Genomic DNA, 20203 nt, shown 5'->3' on the forward strand with positions numbered 1-20203 from the left:
TTCTAAAAAAAAAAAAAAAAAAAAAGTTGGGAACCAGCAGTTAGCATGATGGCTATGTCGCTGGACTCCCACATAGTCAGCCACAGTTCGCGTCCCGGACCCGGTGGCTTAAAACTCATGCCGGGCGCATGTGCGTGCGTGCCCAAGATCCCGAGAGGAGAATGGAGGAGAAGGGATTGCGGCATGACCATCCCCCCTGGGGGGTGATTCTCACTTTCTGTCTCTATGTCTCTCTGTCTGTCTGGTGAGTGCACGCGCCCTATAGCGAAAAAACCTCTCCAAAAAAAAAAAAAAAAAAAGATGGGGCCAAGGAGGGAGCCGATATGCCTGGTGGTAGTTGGAGGTGGGCCGCAAAATCTGAAAGTGAGGATGGGGAAGAAATACTTTAGCTTCTCTTCTCCTCCTACTTTCTGATTGGTCAAATCTGCCTGGAAATGAAAAGGCAAAGGATTATGGAGAATTAAGTTTCCTTAATACAGGAAATGGGCAGGAATTTGAGAGTAAGAAACAAACGAAAAGCCTAGTTATCACCCCCATTTTTAGAGAAGCCAAATGAGGCAGAAAATGGTCAAGTTGCCCAAAACCACACTAAATTGCAGTCCAGGTTTAAAATCCAGACAATCTGACTACTCTTGAGCCCAGGTTTTATGTAATTATCGCTATTATACTCATGGTAATAGTGCTATTGTTACTTTACCCACGTCAGACTTCCCCTCTATGCTAGATTCCCTAAAGGCATCAACTGTGTCTTTCCCTTTATATCATTTCTGGCACCTAGCCCTTGTGCCCTTTACAGAACCTACCAGAAAATGTAAGTTGTTGATTGATATGAGATTATCAGCAGGTTTTCATAGGTTCCATATTACCCAAGGGAGGGCACTATTAAAATGTTCCTAGTGTTTCTGAATGTTTGCTTTCTCCTTAGTGAAATGTAGCAATTTCTGATCAGATTCCAGGCAATAGTTTGGCATCAGGGAAAAGTACAAACTGAGATGAGGAAAAAAAAATCAATATCTAGATTGCTTGAGGGCATCCCAATGGGTAGAGACAGTTATTAAAATTTGAAATGGCTCTGCTCCAATGTCATAAATTTCCTACAGCCTGAATTGAGCAACTCCTTCACCTGGCATGAGGTTATACTATTACTTATAATAACTATTCCTTAGACTTATAGCTACCATGGTTTGGACTGTTCAGTGGGACTGAAAAATGGCAAGGTTTATGTTTTGTTCTGTTTTCTTAAGAAATAGCTCTTAGGAACTAAATATATAGACATGTGTATGTTGGATGAAGGATCAGTGACTTCTGTTTGAAAGAAGTTAGGGCAGATACTGGGCCCTTTGACACCTCAGGATCATAATGAAATCTTTCACCAACAGATAGGACAAGTAGAGTGGGCAGTTCAGAGTTGTATATAACTAGGAAAGGAAAGAAGATGTCCTAGGTTCCTTATAGTAAAAGTATTCCTTGCCCTTCAGGTACATGTTGATGTGATTAATGTAGTGGTTTTGTGTGTAGGTCTTGGCATTAGACCACCTCAATTTAAATCCAACTGTACCACTTTCTAGTATATGAGTTTATCAACACACTGGGAACAATACAGCATATAATTATAATACAGTGTATTATCCTGCTTCCACCCTCACCCCCTCCAACTCTCTAATTGTTTTCAGTTTCTTTGGGTGATGTATTCTAAATTTTCCAACCTCTTCACATTGGTTTGGCCCAAGCCCGACTTTTCAGGTCTCTACTCTTCTATCTACACATACTCCCTTAGTAATCTCATCTAGTAAAGATGACTTTAAATGCCATGCATATGCTGATGACTCCTAAATCTCTATCTCTAGCCTGGAGTTCTCTAAATTTATAGACCACTACCTAGTCAGCACCTCCACTCAGATATCTAATAGGTATCTATAACACCACATGTCTAAAACTCAACTCCACTATACTCCCACCTCCATCCCCAAGCCTACTCCTTTCATATTCTTTCTCCCATGCCAGTAATGAGCAACACCATTCTTTAAATTATTCAGAATAAAAATCCTTGGTTCATCATTGACTCTTTTTTTTACCTCACACTTCACATCTGATCTATCAGCAAAGTGGATCTATCTTTGAAATAAATCCAGAGTTTGACCACTTCTCATCACTGCCTTCATGAACACTCTGGTCTAAGCCACTATTGACTCTTTTTTTTTTTTGAGAAGTTTTTGCTATAGGGCATGTGCGCTCATCAGACAGACAGAGACATAGAGACAGAAAGCAAGAAATCACCCCCCAGAGGGGATGGTCACACCGCAATCCCTTCTCCTCCATTCTCCTCTCGGGATCTTGGGCACGCACGCACACGCACCTGGCGTGAGTTTTAAGCCACCGGGTCCGGGACAAGAACCGTGGTCGACTACGTGGGAGTCCAGCGACATAGCCATTATGCTAACTGCTGGTTCCCAACACTCTGGTCTAAGCCACCATCGACTCTTAAATAGGTTAATGCAGTGGTCTCATAATTGGTCTGTCTTTGCTCCTACCTCACTTCAGTCTATTCTCGATCAGACACAGCAATCTCATTAAAATGCAAGTTAAATCATGTTCCTCTTCTGTTCAAAACTCTTCCATGGCTCCCCATAATTTTCAGAGTAAAAGTCAAAGTCTATGAGGCTCTACATGATCTGTCCTTTAGCCCCATCACCTCTATGATCTCATCTCTTACTTATATTCCCATTGTTTTCTTTACTACAGTCATACAGGCCTTCACAAGGCTGAAATCAAAGTTCATTTATGTTCTTTATAGAACTTATTTCTGTGCAGTTGTAGGACTGAAATTCCCTTGAAGGCTGTCCACTGGAGGCCACTCTAATCTTCCAGAGGCTGCCTATATTTCTCTCCAAATGGCCCCCTCCATCTTTGAGCCAGCAGTGACACACGAAATATTCCTTTTGTTTTGGATCTCTGACATCCTCTTCTACTATCAGTTGAAGAAAACTGCTTTTGGAGGACACATGTGGTTAGTTTAGGCACACCTGTATAATCTCCTTGATTGGTAGCCTTAATTATATCTGCAAACTCCCTTTGGTCATGTAATATAACCTAATCTCAAGTGTGTTATCTCATATTCACAGTCCTGATGATTAGGGCAGAAAATCTAGTGGTGCATTTTAGGATTCTGCCTTCTATAGTGATATCCAGACTGTTTAAGAAACCAATCAATTATAATGTATGACAGCTGTATCACTGGAGCAGGGTCCTGGATACTACCTCTTGTTACAGATGTTACCCTTTACTTGCTTGATTATGTGTGTGTGTGTGGGGGGGGGATGGGGTATCTGTGTGTGTCTCAAAGGGAACTGCTGGAGTAGCAGTTATTTACTAACTGGTATGAAGTATTTCAATATTTTAACAACAGGGCAACCATACCAGTTCTTTTTTTTTTTTTTTTTTTTGGAGAGGTTTTTGCTATAGGGCGCGTGCGCTCACCAGACAGACAGAGAGAGACAGAGAGACAGAAAGCGAGAAATCACCCCCAGGGGGGGTGGCCATACCGCAATCCCTTCTCTTCCATTCTCCTCTCGGGATCTTGGGCATGCACACACACGCACCCGGTGTGAGTTTTAAGCCACCAGGTCCGGGACGCGAACCGTAGTCGACTACGTGGGAGTCCAGCAACATAGCCATTACTCTAACTGCTAGTCCCTCATACCAGTTCTTAATAGTTGGTTATCAGTCCTGGTCAGAGGGTTAAAAATCATAATCTGGTGTGTGAAGTGCTACTATTTTCTCTGTGCTTTGAGAATCGAATCTAAGGTTGGTCTTGAATGACTAGGGGTGGGCAGGGAGACCACCTGCCCTCCTTGGCACTTCAGTGGTGTGTAACAGACCTCTCTAGCTTTGCCTTCTTTTTTTGCAGTGCCAGGTTTGTTCAGATGAATGTCTTCATTTGCATGGTTGTCTTCTGCAGTGGGAGAGTCCATCCATTATCTGAGCCTCCAAATGCTGCACCCTAAGGGGGACAACCAATCCTATGTATCTGGGCTCTCCCCAAGCCATCCAGCATCTGTGGCTCAGTGAGGCAAGTGCTGTTTACATATTCTCAGCATTACAACAAACACTCCACAGCAGCCAAATGAACTGAGGGTTCTTATTAACTTGCTGAATGAGGCTTTATCGGATCATCAGTCCCATGTATTGTGAGGACCAATCTTATACAACAGAGATGACCCTTGTGAGTGGGTTGGGGCCTAAGGTAAATGCACTTTGTGGGACTGGTCTAGCTTTCCCACCTAATATTTTTTAATGGATTAATCTGATCAAAATGGCAACAAGAGCAGCTTTCCTCAATAAGATTTGTACATGCACACCAAGAACAGAACTGGTAAGTTAGCTTTCTCTGTTGAAAGAAGTGTTTGGCCAGCAGGTGGTATTGTGATTAAAGTGCAGGACTCTCACATGGTTGATCGTGGTTTGAGTCCTAGACCCAGCAGTTTGAAAATTACATCAGGCATGTGTGTGTACCCAAAATCCCAAGAGAAGAATAGAGAAGGGATTGTAGCATGACTATCTCCCTGATGGTGGGTGATTTCTCACTTTCCCTCTCTCTGCCTCTCTATAGTGAGTGCATGTGCCCTATGGCAAAAAGCAAAAAAAGTGTCACAGAGAGTAATAAAGACTTTGAGGGAGAGGGAGATCTAAGAATAAAGGAGGGAGACATAAGAATAAAGAGAGGAGTAAATCACTGCCAATTGAAGATATGAATAATAATATACAATATGACCGGCTTCACTAGAGATGCTGACTGGGATCACATTGCACATGCCTGGAGTAATTTCTGCTTCATCATATCCTGAGGATAGCCCTACACACTACAAAAGCAGAACTTCCTCGGCATAAAAATCACAAATTGCTACAGAGCCATATATCCATATCATCAGCAGCTCTGAATCCTAAGTGGAACATTTAGAAAAAATACGACCCTTCATGGAATGTGTATTACCTGGTGTTCTTAAGCCCTTCCTAGAATGTACTTAATAAATTCACAGTGAGGGTCATTGATAACTGAGGCTCTACCTATGCTGAGTCAGCCTGTGTTAATCTTTTGAATAGGAAAATTTGTCTTCAGTGGTTTCCTTTCTGTAGCCTCCCCCATATCAATATCAAGGCCCTTCTAATAATTTTATTCACTACTGAAATAGAGATGTTGAAAATAGAATTAAATCTACTTGTTAGGTTTTACCACTTAAGCAGATCTAGATATTTTTGGATTCATGCTGCTCAATATAAGGATCCTCCTTTATTCACACTCCTGGGGGATCCTAATGAAGCAGGCAGTATTCAGAATGGTTGGCCATGACTCCAGATGTGTGAAATGGTATAGACAATATTCAGGCCATCTACCCCAGGCCCCCTCCCAAGCCAAGGTGTTTCTCCTTGTGTAGTATCAGGTGATATTAAAACAAAACTCCTATTAGCAGGTAGTGACAGGAGAGCTAGGGTTTTGATTTCCTAGAAAGTGTCACTGAGCTCAGTGGTAAGTACCAAAGTCCTGCATTAGGTGACAGGAAAATATCTCCTTTTTCTTCTGTCACTAGGAGCAATCAACTGCTAAACACCCAGAGAGAAAATTATAAATGCCTTAGCATGAATACTGTTATTTTTTGGCAGGGGTAGAGAGTAGAATATTGGGTATAGGGGTGGAAAAATAAACCCCTGAGATTCCATGCCCACCCCAACCCCATTATAGTGACAGACTAGGAGTAAGCATTTCAGAGTTTTTCATCAAAGTGGGTTTAAATTAGAGAGAGAAAAAGAATATAAAACTGAGATATGTTTCATTTTAAATGCAACAGATGAACAGACTTTCAGACCTAGAGAGGATCTTGTGAGCCTATCTAGTTCATTTGTAGATGGATAGATTCAGAAGATATCAGAGCTTGCAAGGATATTAAGACCATTTATTCAAATTTCCTAATTTTTCTGATGAAGAAGGAAAATCTGTCACCCAATAAATGACAGAACCAGGATAAAGTCCCTGTTTTTTTTAACTCTTAATATTTTTACACTATACTTCCCTCACTTCTCTGTGACATAAGCACCTTATATCTTAATCAGCCAAGTAAACAATTTTATATCCTACTTTAAAAAAATGATTTTTAAAAAGATTAATTTTATTTATCATTATTATTATTATTATTTAGTTTGTGACAAGGCTCATGTGCTCACCAGAGAGAGACAGAGATGCACATACACACGCACACACACACACACATACACACAAACACACACACACACAGATGAAAGCAAGAGCGAGAGTGAGAGCAAGAGCGAGAGAGAGAGAGAGAGAGAGAGAAAGTGAGAACGCAAGCCACCAGGTCCAGGACTTGAACTGTGGTCAGCCATGTGGAAGTCCAGCACCTTAACCACCATGCCACCTGTTGACCCCCCCATATCCTACTTTAAAAAAATTCTCCAATGACAGAAATTTTATAAACTGCTTATGAGAATATATTTCATTACCATTTATCATTGGGTTGTTCTTAATAGATGGACATCTCCTGCTGCAACATGTATACATACCCATTCTGTATTGGTTCTGTCCTTGGTGGAAATGGATCACAGATGTTCACTGTTATCCATAATATTTAAGAAATGTGGGCAATGCATGTGTATGTGTGTGTCACTGTATATATGTACATGTATACATGTGCACAGATATGTATATGTAACCAATATTTTAAGCTTCTTTTCTATAGGCAGTATGACTCCTCAGTCATCAACTAAATCTGAGAAATAGAAACTAGGAAAGAAGACAAACTCAGGTTTGAAATGAAAAATTTTGTGCCTTCAATACTACAATAAAAACTTTCAAGAGACTGATCCATAGGGGATGATCTCGCATCATAAAAGGAACTAAACATCCAAATTCGCTGATAACTAATTAAACTGCACCTCAGGTAACTGGAACTCCTTTGTCTAAGAAGACAGATATTTACTTTGGCATCAGAAACCACAGCAGAGCTTGAAGTGACCCTACATCCTATACCTTCACCATTTCTAGTGTAGGGTAATAAACCCTTCTGATCTAAATGGTATCATGATGGTAAAGAAAAAAATTCAGCAATGGACTCTACTTTAGAGCATCCCAAGTGGAGTGCAATTACTCATATATGCTTGATCAAAACATAGCCACTCTTTCTCTGAGAAGGTCACCCTTGCCATTGGGATTCTCAGTTTTAGGAAGGGGATGTTTGCTGTGAAGAGAAAGTAGGGTTCTCCTAGAGAACCATATCAGTTTAATCAACCCAGGAAATTAGAACGGTGAAATGTTATAGCCAAATTGTGCCTATATTCCCTGAGTTTTCATTACTGAGGCAAGAAAATGGATTTCAAGATTTAAAATTATTTTCAACAGGTAGCCAGAAGGTCTTAATCAAGAGAACAACCTATTCTATTGGGTTATCTGAAAAGTCACAATGTATATTTGCATAGAAAAACCTAAAAAAAATACATCATGACTTTTCCAACAACCCAATGTATTACCAAGATTCAATAGACTAAGAATCCAAACTGAAGCATCTTGGAAAAAATAATTTGGTCTAACAACTGGGATAATGAATGAAAATTAATCAAGGCAGACAGACTCTTTCATTGAGCTTTCAATGGGCTCCATGCCAATGGGATCAAAAAAAAAGCCCTCCAGTAAGGCAAAGCTACTCACAGCAATGAGCTGGTAGGAGTTGTTCATCATGGCAATCAGCATGTTCAGCAGCACAACCAGGGAGATGACGTTGTATGTCCCAAACATGGTAGCTCCCACAAACTCGGTGAACTCATGTCTGGCTTTCACATTGGTGACATAGAGGTTCAAAAGGCCAAATACAGACCAGAAGAGTGACTGAAGGGTTTCGAATAGCCTAAAAGAGATCAAAGAGTAGATTATGTAATTCTTTATGAAGAGTAAGAAAAGAGAAAGACCAGGTTGTTCAGTTGTTCCCACTTCTACATCTTATGCTATGTCTTCTACTGGGAATACCATCTTCTTCTTCTCAGCTGCTGACTAGTCTAAAAGTTTTCAAGGTTTATCTCAAGGGCTACTTCTTCCATGAAACTTTCTCTTTCATCTTCAGGCCATGTGATTTACCACATTTCTAATCACACAGAAGCAGTAAATGCAGTGGTTAGGAATGTTGTGCTTGGGTTAAGTTGCACTGGGTTAAAATCTCAGTACTGACACTTACTAGCTAAATGACCATTTCTGATAAATCTTTAGTGGTTCTCACATAACGCAGATGGTGCTAAGCTCAGTGGAGAAGCTTAATGATTCTCAAATTAACACTTTATATTGATTATTATTAATGATATGTTAAGTATTATTGAGAATTTACTATGTATAAGCATGCTAGGCACTTTTACGTATATCATCACAGTCATTATAAAACCTTATTGTTACAGATAAGGAAATAAATTCAGAGACTGAAGGATTTTCCCAAGGACACCTAGCTGGTAAATGCTGAGCCAGAATTCAAATCAAAGTTGATCTGATCTCCCCAAACTGCTTCATTAATCTTTTTTAGATGGCTACAGAAATAATTTCCTCTCTTAGTCTCCACATCCAAACATGATACTTTGCAATAATGTGTTTTGGGTGTCTACGGTTTCTTTTTGCCTTATATTCAAAACATCTGCATATAGGAATAAAACTCAGTCAGCGTATGGTGGCACAGATCATCCATTTCCCAAGCCCACAGAAAAGGTGCAGAGCATAAGCAATGCTACTTTAAGAATGGATGCACTCTTTCAATTTGCTGAAAATGTGTTGGTCTTAATGAGCCCAATGTATTTTGAGAGGCTGAGACATTTGTTCCTGGGTTCATTCTGGAGATGAGTGGGAAGTGTCTGAGAGTGATCTGTCTGGGAGTGATCTTTCCCCAGATCTTTGCTAGGCTGTCTCCTTGTCATTACTAAGGTCTCAGCTCAAATGTCACTTCCTTAGAGAGGCTTTCTTTGTTTGCTCTACCTAAATAAGCTCCATAACTTTTTGTCTAACCTATTGTCTTGTTTAATCATTTTTTTTAGCACTTAAAGCTCTCTAAAATTACATTAAGTAATATTTTATTTAAATATATTTATTTTTTTTCCTTCTCAACTAGAATGTAAGTTCTATGAAGGCAGAAACACAGAGCTACTAAGTACCTGGTACATAATAGGAACTCAAGAATACTTGTTGAATGAATGAATGGATGTTAGCTATTACTATCACTGTCATTGTTAAATTAGGGAAAATTCCAGTCTTGCTGATAATTGTGCAGTCACTAGGCTGCATATTGAGGACTAGTTCCTTTTGGTGAAGTCTGTGCTCTGCATGGGCCTGAATCTCAGGAGCCTCCTTTCAAACTACTTGGGCAACATTCACATGACCTTTTTCAAACTAATGAGTGGCTTTTCTTGAATCATCATAGAGAACTTGCATGATCCTTTCAGCATCACATTTCTTGCAAGTTATCCTAGAAGGAAGAAATCTGCTGTGTTGTATGAAAATAAGTGCTAGTTGGTAAAGTATTTGTGAATCAACAGTAAGATGAGAGTTGGGAGTTCAGGGGCCAGGACACAAAAACCAGAAAGTATGACAAATTGGTCCTGTCTCAAGATCTAAATTTCCAAGACACTCTACCAGTCAGGGCCAGGTAATCCAATGCATCACAGAGCCAGAAAGAGGTTTTTAAAAGTGTGCAAGATACAGAGTTAGGAATCTGGCCCAGTTAGGATGGCATAGTCAGGAGCTGGTAGCTTCCACTAGATGTCAGAAGTCAGGGCAGGGACCAGCAGATGTTGTAATTGTTATTTTGCTGGACTCCCACGTAGTCTACTGCAGTTCAAGTCCCAGACTGGGTGGCTAAAACACATGCCAGGAGTTTGTTCATGCGTGCCCAAGACACCGAGAGGAGAATGGAGGAGAAGGGGTTGTGACATGGCCATCCTCCCTGGGGAAGGAAGGTGATTTCTTGCTTTCTGTCTGTTTCTCTCTGTCTTTCTGGTGAATGAACATTACCTACAGCTAAAAACTCTCTTAAAAAAAAAAGGAGGAGGAGGAGGGACATGGAGGGAGAGGAGGAGGAAGAGAAGGAGAAGAGAAAAGAAGAAGAAGAATAAGAAAAGAGAAGAAGAAAAAAAAAGAAGAGAAAAGAAGAAGAACAAGAAGAAGAAGAAAAGAAGTATTAGTAGTCATGGCCAGTTGGAGGCCAGCAATTGCCCAGGCCCCTAGACCAGTAGGTGGATAGCAGAAGCTGGTGCAGCTGTGGTTTAGAAAAACAGAAGCAGCTGCAGTGAACAGGAATGGTATTCTGAAGAACAGAGTTCCTGAAAGTTGAATGACCTCAAACACAGAAAGCCTTTGACCAGTGTTCATTGACTGCATGACAGACAATAAGGCCACAAACAGAGCAAGTATGTCATCGATGTGTTAGTAGAATATTGCTGAATTGATTTCTTCTCCTAAGTGGATGATATTACATTACTATAGCCCTACCCTTGCAACAACTCAGTTCTCAGTATAGCGTTTACTGCTATTTGTTTCATTGACTGCTAACAAAGATTCTCTGAAAGTGAAAGTCTGAGCATTTAAAATCTGCCCTCGAATGTGGTGAAATTCTAGTGAGGGAGACCCTATGGATGTAATTGTTCATGAAGGGGAAAAGCAAGGGTGAGGTGGGACATTGTTCCTTAGTTTGGGTGACGGGAAATAAGAATGTTCACAGCACTGTGCACAACATGTCACAATGTGGTCTGGTCACCAGAAGCTGCCCTGCTGTAAAGGAAACCTAGGTAAAATGGAGGACTAGCATGTGAGGTGGCTAAGAATATTCTGGTGAGATATCTGTGGGAAGATTTGTGATTCTAGACTCATTTGAATTCACAGGAAAAGGGTTACTACCTGAAGGAGGGGCCAAGTTCATAATAAAATAATCTCAGGGATAGAAGTACCTGTGGACCAAACTCTAGGATCCTAATTCCAAAGGAATATCTTTTTTATTTTAAAGGACATTATTTTAGAGAAAACAAGAAGTCCATTTTTTATTTAGTAGAAAGTAAACCGACATATGGAGCTTTCTAGCTCAAGAAGGGGCACAGACTGGAGATACAAAGATTCAAGAAGATTTGATATTAAATATATGGAAGACAAATCCATACCAGGTGGTTGAGGAAGAACTTGCACATGTTGAGAGCCATCCATAAATAGACCATAAAGCTAAGAGGGGTACAGTAGAATAGACATGGAAACTTCAGTTTTCTGGAGATTTAGTAAATGCCTCATTTTTGAGACGAAGAATTTGTCTTTCAAAATGGAGAGGGAGTGAACCAGCAGTTAGCGTAATGGCTGTGTCGCTGGACTCCCACGTAGTCGACCGCGGTTCACGTCCCGGACCCGGTGGCTTAAAACTCACGCCGGGCACGTGTGCATGCATGCCCAAGATCCCAAGAGGAGAATGTAGGAGAAGGGATTGTAGCATGACCATCCCCTCTGGGGGGTGATTTCTCGCTTTCTGTCTCTATGTCTCTGTCTGTCTGGTGAGGGCACGCACCCTATAGCAAAAACCTCTCCAAAAAAAAAAAAAAAAATGGAGAGGGACTTACCCCTCTGGATCTAAGTAGGACCAGCAGAAAATAGGGTGATGAACTGGAAGAAAAATGGTTCCTTGGGAGAAAGCACTGACATCATCTTGTATCTTGCAGATTGTGTTTTGATAGACCAAATAGAGCAAAAGCGTGGTTAGCCATTTGACCTCATCCTTACCCATCCTTCAGTTTCCTAGAGCTGTTCTTATTTCACCACACCTTTGAAAAGCTTCAAACTCTGGGTAGAATGCCTCCACCTTGTCCCCAGTTTCTAGTCTCTACTTCTGTGCTGTTTCTGTCCAACCGTTATTAGACTTTTAAGGCACAGTTAAAGCCCCTTCACCTCTAGATGCCTGTCCTAACTCCTTTAAGGTTGGGTTAGATGCATAGTCTGGAAGGAGGTAGCAGAGGTCACAGATATGTCCTATTTAATTTTACATGTACTCATAATTATTTAAAGTTTATGCATCAAATCTTATATAACTTTAAGATCTATCTTACATCTGTATCCATGGATAAAATCAAATACTGGAACTAGTATGCTTTGATTGAAATCCTAACTCTGTCACTTAGCCATCTATCTATGCAGCTGGAGACAACCCGTTTTACTGCCTTTTCCCCTAGTTTCCTCATCTGTAAAATGGTCAATAATAACAGGGTCTACTTCACAGTCTAGTAGTGAGGACTGAATGAATTAGTTTTCTCCCTTTATCTATGGTTTTCCTTTCTGTGGCTTCAGTGTCCTATGGTTGCAGTTACCTGCAGTCAGTCATAGTCCCAAAACAGGTGAATATATACAATAAGATATTTTGAGAGAGAGGGCACATTCACATAACTTTTATTACAACATATTGTTATAATTATTTTATTTTATTATTGCTATTGCCAATCTCTTACTGTGCCTAATTTATAAATTAAACTTTATCAAAAGTGTGTATGTATAGGAAAAAACATAATATGTGTAGGGTTAAGTACTAGCTGAAGTACATCCACTGGGATTCTTGAAAATCATCCCCTGAGGATAAGGGGGAGAATATTATAATTCATGAAAAGCTGATTTGTAATAGTGCCTGGCCCTGGCACCCAGTAAATATTAGTTATTTTTATTACTATTACTAAAAGTTCCACCTTCTTGCTCTTGTTTTATATTCCCTTTATTGTCTTTATAGGTTGTTATTCATTTGCATAGTTAGTTGTGCATAGTTGCAATCACAGTACATACATTTTTTTGTGTATACACAGTCTTCCTGTGTATCATTTTAATATTGGGTCATCAGAAAAGTCATGATGTATTTTTCTATGCTTTTCTATGTAAAAATGAGTCATGACTTTTCTGACGACCCAATAGCTACCCAATATTTTACCCAGCATATATCAAGCCTTGTCTAACAGTTCGTATCAATGCTTTCGATGATAATTGATGGTATGCTTCTTAGCTCTTCAGATGACACAAGGCTGGAGAGAAAGCTAATAAATTAGATAACAGGATCAAGATTCAGAAAGATTTCAGCAGCTTGGAGTAATAGGGTGGGACTAACAAGATAAACTCTAATAGAGATCAATGTAGAGCTTTGCTCTCAAGCTAACTACCCAAGTACATAATGAGAAAAGTAAGAGAAAGACCAAGGGTTCTGGCTAAAAGAAAGCTTAAAGTGAATTGTCAGGGTGGCAGAGCTGATCAGATACTTCAGACATCCCAGCCATCCTAGAAGGGCAGAAGCAAAAGTCGATAATCTACAGTGAAAGATAGTATTGCCCTAGGACCATCCATGTGGTTGAAAATAGCTTACATGTAAAACTGGTGAAATCTGAATAGGGCAATGGATTTTATCAGTGTTGATTTCCTAGTTGTGATCCTGTACTATAGTTATGCAAGGTATTACTGGTGGGGGAAATGAGAAGTGTGTGGTTTCTTTCTTTATTATTTTCTTATCATTTCCTGTAAATGTATAATTATCTCCAAATAAAAAGCTTAAAAAGGATAGGGCTGCTATTGGACTTCACCCTTGCACTCAATTCAGTAGGCATGTTGAGTACCTTTGTGTTTTAGGCCCTTTTATGGTAGGGTCAAAACTTACTAAGATGGGAGTCTCAGTCTTCTAGGTGAACAAGACTCAATGAAGGTGTGTTTAGAATGCAATGGGAGGGCCAGCAGGTGGCATGGTGATTAAGGCGCTGGACTCCCACATGGCTGACAGTAGTTCCAGTCCCAGATCTGGTGACTTGCTTTCTCATTTTTCTCTCTTCCTCACTCTGTCTCTATCTGGTGAGAGCACATGCCCTATGGCAAATTAAAATAATAATAATAATAATAGTAAATAAGATTAAATAAATAGTTCTTTAAAAAAGTAAAAGAATGCAATGGGGAAAAAAAGAAGTCTGCAGCTGGGAGCAGGGTTGGAGTGGATAAGAAAAGACTTTAGTGCAAGTAGCACTTTGGCAGAAGCTGAAAGGATGGATAAGAGTTTGCCAGGCTGGGGACCAGCAGATGTGTAAGGTTACGTCGCTGGACTCCCACATTGCTGACCATGGTTTGAATCCCAGACCCGGCACTGGGTGTGTGTGTGTGTACGTGTCCAAAATCCCAAGAGGAGAATGGAGAAGGGATTGCTGTGTGTCCGTCCCCCTGGGGGTGATTTCTCACTTTCTGTCTCTTTGTCTCTGTCTCTCTGGTGAGCTCATGTGCCCTATAGCAAAAATCTAAAAAATAAAATATAATTAAGAGTTTTCCAGGCAAAAGTTTGCCAGGATGGCTAGGTAAAAATGGGCATTCCATGTAACAAGAAATGACAAATGATGTGCCAAGGCTTATATGAAAACAGCAAGATGTTGACTATGGAGAAGAGGAATGAAAGGCTGGAAAGGCAAGGTCCAGATTACAAGACCCTGTGTGTTATGGTAATAAAGCCTGGGCTGGCTCATACACAGTGGTTAAGTTCTGTGCTTGGGAACCTGGATTCCACACAACTGACTGCAGTTCAAATCTCAGCCCCAGCAGCTTCAAAAACATACTGGATACATGCGCATGTGTGCCCCCAAAACTGATGGGATGGAGAAATGGAGAAAAAAGATTTCAGCATTACCATACCATAAGAGGTACTCTCTCTCTCTCTTTCTCTGCCTGGTGAGCACATGTGCCCTCTAGCAATTAAAATTAAAAAAAAAAAAAGCCTTGGAGCCAGCCTGAAGCTTAGCGATTGAAATAGCTGGACCCCATATGGCCGATGGAATAGTTCAAGTCTCACACCTGGCAGCTTGAGAAACACACTGGGTATGGTATGTGTGCATGTATTGCCAAAATCTTGAAAGGAGGGAGAAGTGGGGAAAGAACTGGGGCATGACTATGATCCATAGAGGGTGCTTTCTTCCCTCCCTTTCACTCTGTCTCTCTCTGGCAAGTGTATGTGCCCTCTGGCAAATTAAAAATGAAAAAAAAGAGACTAAATACAAGGTACAGATATTTTGGCAAGTATGAAGCCAGGAGATGACAGAATGAGACTGGTATTTAGAAAAAACTTCTGCATGGCAATAAGACTATTTAGAAGTGAGACAAGACTAGAGACAGGGAGATTAGTTAAGAGGCTGTTGCAGTAGATGATTTAGGCCTGAGCTAAGACAGTTGTGCATGTATGTGTGTGTGTGTGTGTGCGTGTGTGTGTGTGAGAGAGAGAGAGAGAGAGAGAGAGAAAGAGAAAGTGTGTGTGTGTGTGTGTGTGTGTGCGTGTGTGTGATAGATTCAAGAGTTATTAGGACCAGCAGTTAGCATAATGGCTATGTTGCTGAACTCCCATGTAGTCCACTGCGGTATGAGTCCTAAATCTGGTGGCTTAAACTCACACCGGGCGCGTGTGCACGCGTGCCCAAGGTCCCGAGAGGAGAATGGGCAAGAAGGGATTGCAGCGTGGCCATCCCCCCGGGGGGTGATTTCTCGCTTTCTGTCTCTCTGTCTCTCTCTGTCTGGCTGGCAAGCGTACGCGCCCTATAGTGAAAACCTCTCCAAAAAAAAGGGGTATTTATGAAGTAGAATTGACAGAACTGATGAGACACTGGATGTGTTTCCTGTGGGAAAGGGTAAGAATCCCAGATGATTCCTAGGATTGGTATCATTTAATGAGGTGAGCAATTAAAGGGGATATAGTAGGCTGGGGCTGAAGATATGGAGATAAGGAATTCAGTGGACATTTTGTTTTAGGGACCTGTAGAATAGCCAGGTGTGTTCAGGAGGCATCTGGAGATGAAAACTGGTCCTTAGGAGACAGGCACAGGACTGGCATGCTAGCTTCTCACCATGTCTACCCTTTTTCTGTCACAAGTCCTGGCCCTCAAAGTGGTGATGCCTTCCTAATTGCTTCTCCCAACAGCAGATGAAGGCCTGGTACTCCTAGTATGGAATACTGAATTCAAATCACCAATAGCACTGTCATATGGTTGTCAGCAAGGATAGTAAATTCCCCTTGCGTGCCCAGGGAAGAAAGTTCTTTTTTTTTTTTTTCTTTTTCTTTTCTTTTTATTTTATTACTATTATTTTTTAAGCAGAAGACTAGCAATGGTGTCTCTGGAGAATCAGAAGGAAAAGGATGATAGTGATCAGGTACCAAACTCTAATAGATATATAAACAAGCTTACTTTCCACTTCTCTAAAAGCTGAGTCTGATTCTTAGGCTGAGTAACATTTTAATAGGTATAATGAATACCCAAGTTGAAGTATTTTAGAGAAAACATAAATATGACTCACGCCTTTATGAAGGAAAAAATAATCAACAGATAGAGGGAAAGATGAGGTAACATTACTGATGATTTGGTTTCAGACTGACAATGCTGCTTTAGACCTACTTGACACTCCAAGATATAATTTCATGTGTGACAGGTGCCCATTTTTATTAATTGTCCCTGCTGGGCAATTGATGGGTGCAAAATGTCAGTTGGTTACAGTGGCATTAATGATCACTGCAAACTTGCAAGGAAGTATTTCATAAACTTCCTTAGCAAAGTTCATATGAAACGGTAGGTGTCAGGAATCTGGCCACCTGAAGGGCACCTTGCATTCAGGTATTAAATTCTGCCGAACATTTAGATGGGAATAATTGCAGTCTCCTGGTGCTCAAACCACTATGAAATTGTTATTTACATTGAAAACAGGTTGACATGAGTTCTGTCTCTAATGTAGGAGAGGAAGCAGTGCCTAGTCAAGAGGCACTACTAGGGCCATCAGGTGGTGTGGTTGTTAAGGTGGTGGACTCCCATGTGATTGACTGTGATTCCGGTCCTGGACATCATGGTTTTGAAAATCACATGTGTGCGTGAGTGCCCAAAATCGCAAGAAGAGAATGGAGGAGAAGGGATCTCAGTGTGGCTATCCCCCTAGGGGGTAATTTCTCACTTTCCTTTCTGTTCCTTTCTGTGTCTCTGAAGAGTGTACACACCCTATGGCAAAAACCTAAAAAAGAAAAAAAAAAAGGTACTAGCAAGGTGATAAGTTGCTGTTATACACTCCTGGTTGGTTTAACCAAAAAAGGACTTTTGTCAACCCACATTACCCCCTTTTTCTGTTCATAGGAAACTGGTTTCTCCATACAAGATTTTTTAAAAGAAGTTTTTGCTTTATGGTGCATGTGCTTGTAGGAGAGAAAGAGAGACAGACAGCAAGAGGGAAAGTGAGAAATCACCCCCCAGTGGGGATGGCCACACCACAGTCCCTTTTCCATTCTCCTGGGATCTTGAGCACACATGCACAGGTACCCAGCATGAGTTTCAAGCCACCAAGTCTAGGACTTGAACTGCAATGGACTATGTGGGAGACCAGCAATGTAACTGTTATGCCATCTGCTGGCACCCTCTCCATCCAAGATTTTGCCTTAAGTTCTGGGAAGAGAGACAGATAGTATGGCCTACTGGAAGGGGTGGGTGTTGCAATGAGCAGTGGATTGAGCTGACATTTTTCAAATTCTGTTCACTGGAACATCATCCTGTAAATTTATAATGGAAAGACTCTGTGAAGTCGTGCAGAGAAGAAACGTTTCTAACTTTGCCTTAGCATTTCCCAAATTCATTTGATCATAGATCCTATTTTCATGCTTATTAACATGTCATTGAACTGTGGCTTTTTTGGGACCCATTTTAAGAAATCCATTTTCTGCTAGAATCAAATAATAGGTGTAGGCTAGATAGCATTATTTTTCTTCTCTATTGGCAGCAACTGTTGGTTAAGCAGAAACCTTTTCTTCCCCCCCTCCTTTATTATCATGACTTAGTTTTAGGACTAAGAATCCTGTAAAATCTTTAGGTAATTGCTATAAATACCAGTGATGAGTTGCACTCATGAGAAGTAGGAGTGGAGATGGACAACGTGTAGGAGGACACTGAGTCCACGGGCAGTTCAGCACAACTCCTAACTTTACAAATTACCTGGCATTCTTATTTTCTTCCACTTGTCTATTTCACCTAACATTGATTTGTCAGAAAATAAAAGCCATTTTGGAGGCTTGAATGTCCCAAAGAAATAGGTCTTGGGTCCAGGCAGTGACACAATAGTAACACAACTGGTCCCCCATGAGTGAAGTCCTAGGTCTCCCAGGACCTCCCTGAGCACACTGGGTGCACGCAGGCATGCCAATGATCCAAGTCAGTTGAGATTGGAGATGGACTGAAGCCTGAAAACCCTACTGAGGGTTAAGAAAAAAACCCCCAAAACCTATTGGAGGTTCATTTCTGTCTTTCTCCTCTCTCATAACAGAAACAAATAAGCTAAAAAATAAAACAGTACATCCTGACAGTATGAAGAAAAGGCACAAAGAGTTCCATGTGTCTGGAAGTAATGGAGTCATGGACAAAAAGTCATGAGTACTCTCTTCTTGTCTGATCAGTGCTTGGTGCTGCTTGGCCCACCAGAAAACTTATGTTAATCTAGCAAGTGAGCAGACTTAAGTCCTTCCTTCAGCCTGTCCTCTCCTAATTTAATACTGTGAAAGGGAGTACATTTGATATTTTTGCATCCTTCCTTGATCTTTGGGCTTGATTCAGAACAGTTTGGTTAGCTTTGGTAGCCACTTACTTAGAGGAATAACCTTCGGTTATTCATTCCCATGACAAGTACTATGTTTTTAAGTGAAGAATTATCTACCCAATCCCCATTAATTCTATTAAAAATATGAAATGCTATCAACATATTTCAGGACTAACTGTTCAGACAAGTTCCTAGGAGTGCATGTGTGTGTTTGTGTCTTTCCTCTCTCACCGAACTCCTCCTATAGACCCCTGTAGTGAGAGAAGGACCACCTTACCCCTCAGGTCCTTTAGGTAGATCTATAGTAAGCTTTGCCTGCATTGTCAAGAGTCAGTGATAAAGCTGTGGACTGAAAACAGGGCAAAAAAGCAAAAGGCAGGAAAAAAGTCAAAAGAGGAAAGAAGGAGTCTTACGTGGAGAAGGCATTGTTCTGTTTCTCACATCGGATCCCCTTGCAGTTGTTAGGCTCATCAATAGCTATTGTCTCATAATAAAAGTAAAGCTGGTTCAATCCATTGGCAAAAGCCAGCAGTACCAGACAGTAGATAAAGAGAAATTTGAGGATATCAAGTAGCATGCGCCCCAAAGAGATCTGTAGAGGCCCTAAGTGGGAGTTGGCTGTGAACAGGGATATGAGTCGCAAAGAACTTAAAATGTTGGATATTGCGAAGAGTGCTTCTGCAATCAGAGTCGGGTGCCACATTTCCCATTCCTCCCTTGGACGAGAACCATTATACTGAAAGAAACAACAAGTGCACAAGGTAAGAGGTACAGTGAGCATTTATAAAACTTTCCCCTCTTTCTTCCCTTCCACACCCAAATAAATCCACTAAAATATGCTTCAAGCATCTATTTATACAGCAGGCCCTGTGCATGGCCTACTTGTCTTTTTTTGCCCCACTTGATCAACACATGTTAATAACTCTCTTCCTTCTTCTCCCATTCAAATATATACCCAGCATACACACACAGAAGAATGAATTTTGGAGCAATTATCTGGAGCAACCACCTATGGTTTATCAACAAACATTTTCTACCTGTGGATTTACCAGATTGTTAGGGAGTGTCACTGAAATACAACCACTGGTATGCTCAAGATAGTGGGACAAATCACCTGGCTTCCTAATGAGATTTCAAATTAGATATATTTCCTAAATCTTGCACTGTGTTTGTGTCTGAGTGCCATGGACAGCTTGTAGTTACTGAAGATACAGGAATGGATTCAGCCTCCTTGATATGTGGTGTTCATCCTCATGCCCATGCTGATTGCAGTTTGAAGCTGATAGAACATCTTTAGGGAGCCACTCATTGGAGTTTTCTGCTAAATTTTTAGCAGTCGATAATGTATTCTACACTATTGCAAATGGCATGTCAACCTTGCAGGTAGTGAATTTAGTAGTGCCCCACACAGTGACATATGGATGTATTTTACCGTTCCCTTGACAACTCTAAAGTAGAATATCCCTCAAGCACAAATGAAAAGCCAGGGGGTTAAAGGAGAGGAAGAGTCAGTATTTATAGGGCTGGTTGTCCATTTTTCATCCTTATCTGAAGCTTCCATCCTGGATCATTGTGGGTAGCCTTCTGGAAGGA

General features: G+C 40.8%; 1 protein-coding gene across 1 annotated transcript in view; it reads right to left on the reverse strand.

Annotated features, from left to right (window-relative positions):
- Positions 1-20203, reverse strand: part of TRPC5 (transient receptor potential cation channel subfamily C member 5) — a 235155-nt gene that overhangs the window by 54731 nt on the left and 160221 nt on the right. Inside the window, exons 6-7 of the mRNA XM_006167735.2 lie at positions 19024-19346; positions 7712-7907 (exon numbers count right to left, since the gene is read on the reverse strand). Of these exons, the coding sequence (XP_006167797.1) occupies positions 7712-7907; positions 19024-19346 (519 nt within the window). The remainder of the gene's footprint in view (positions 1-7711; positions 7908-19023; positions 19347-20203) is intronic.

Source organism: Tupaia chinensis, unplaced genomic scaffold (assembly GCF_000334495.1).
Source record: "Tupaia chinensis unplaced genomic scaffold, TupChi_1.0 Scaffold144991_2, whole genome shotgun sequence".
Classification (NCBI taxonomy): domain Eukaryota; kingdom Metazoa; phylum Chordata; class Mammalia; order Scandentia; family Tupaiidae; genus Tupaia; species Tupaia belangeri.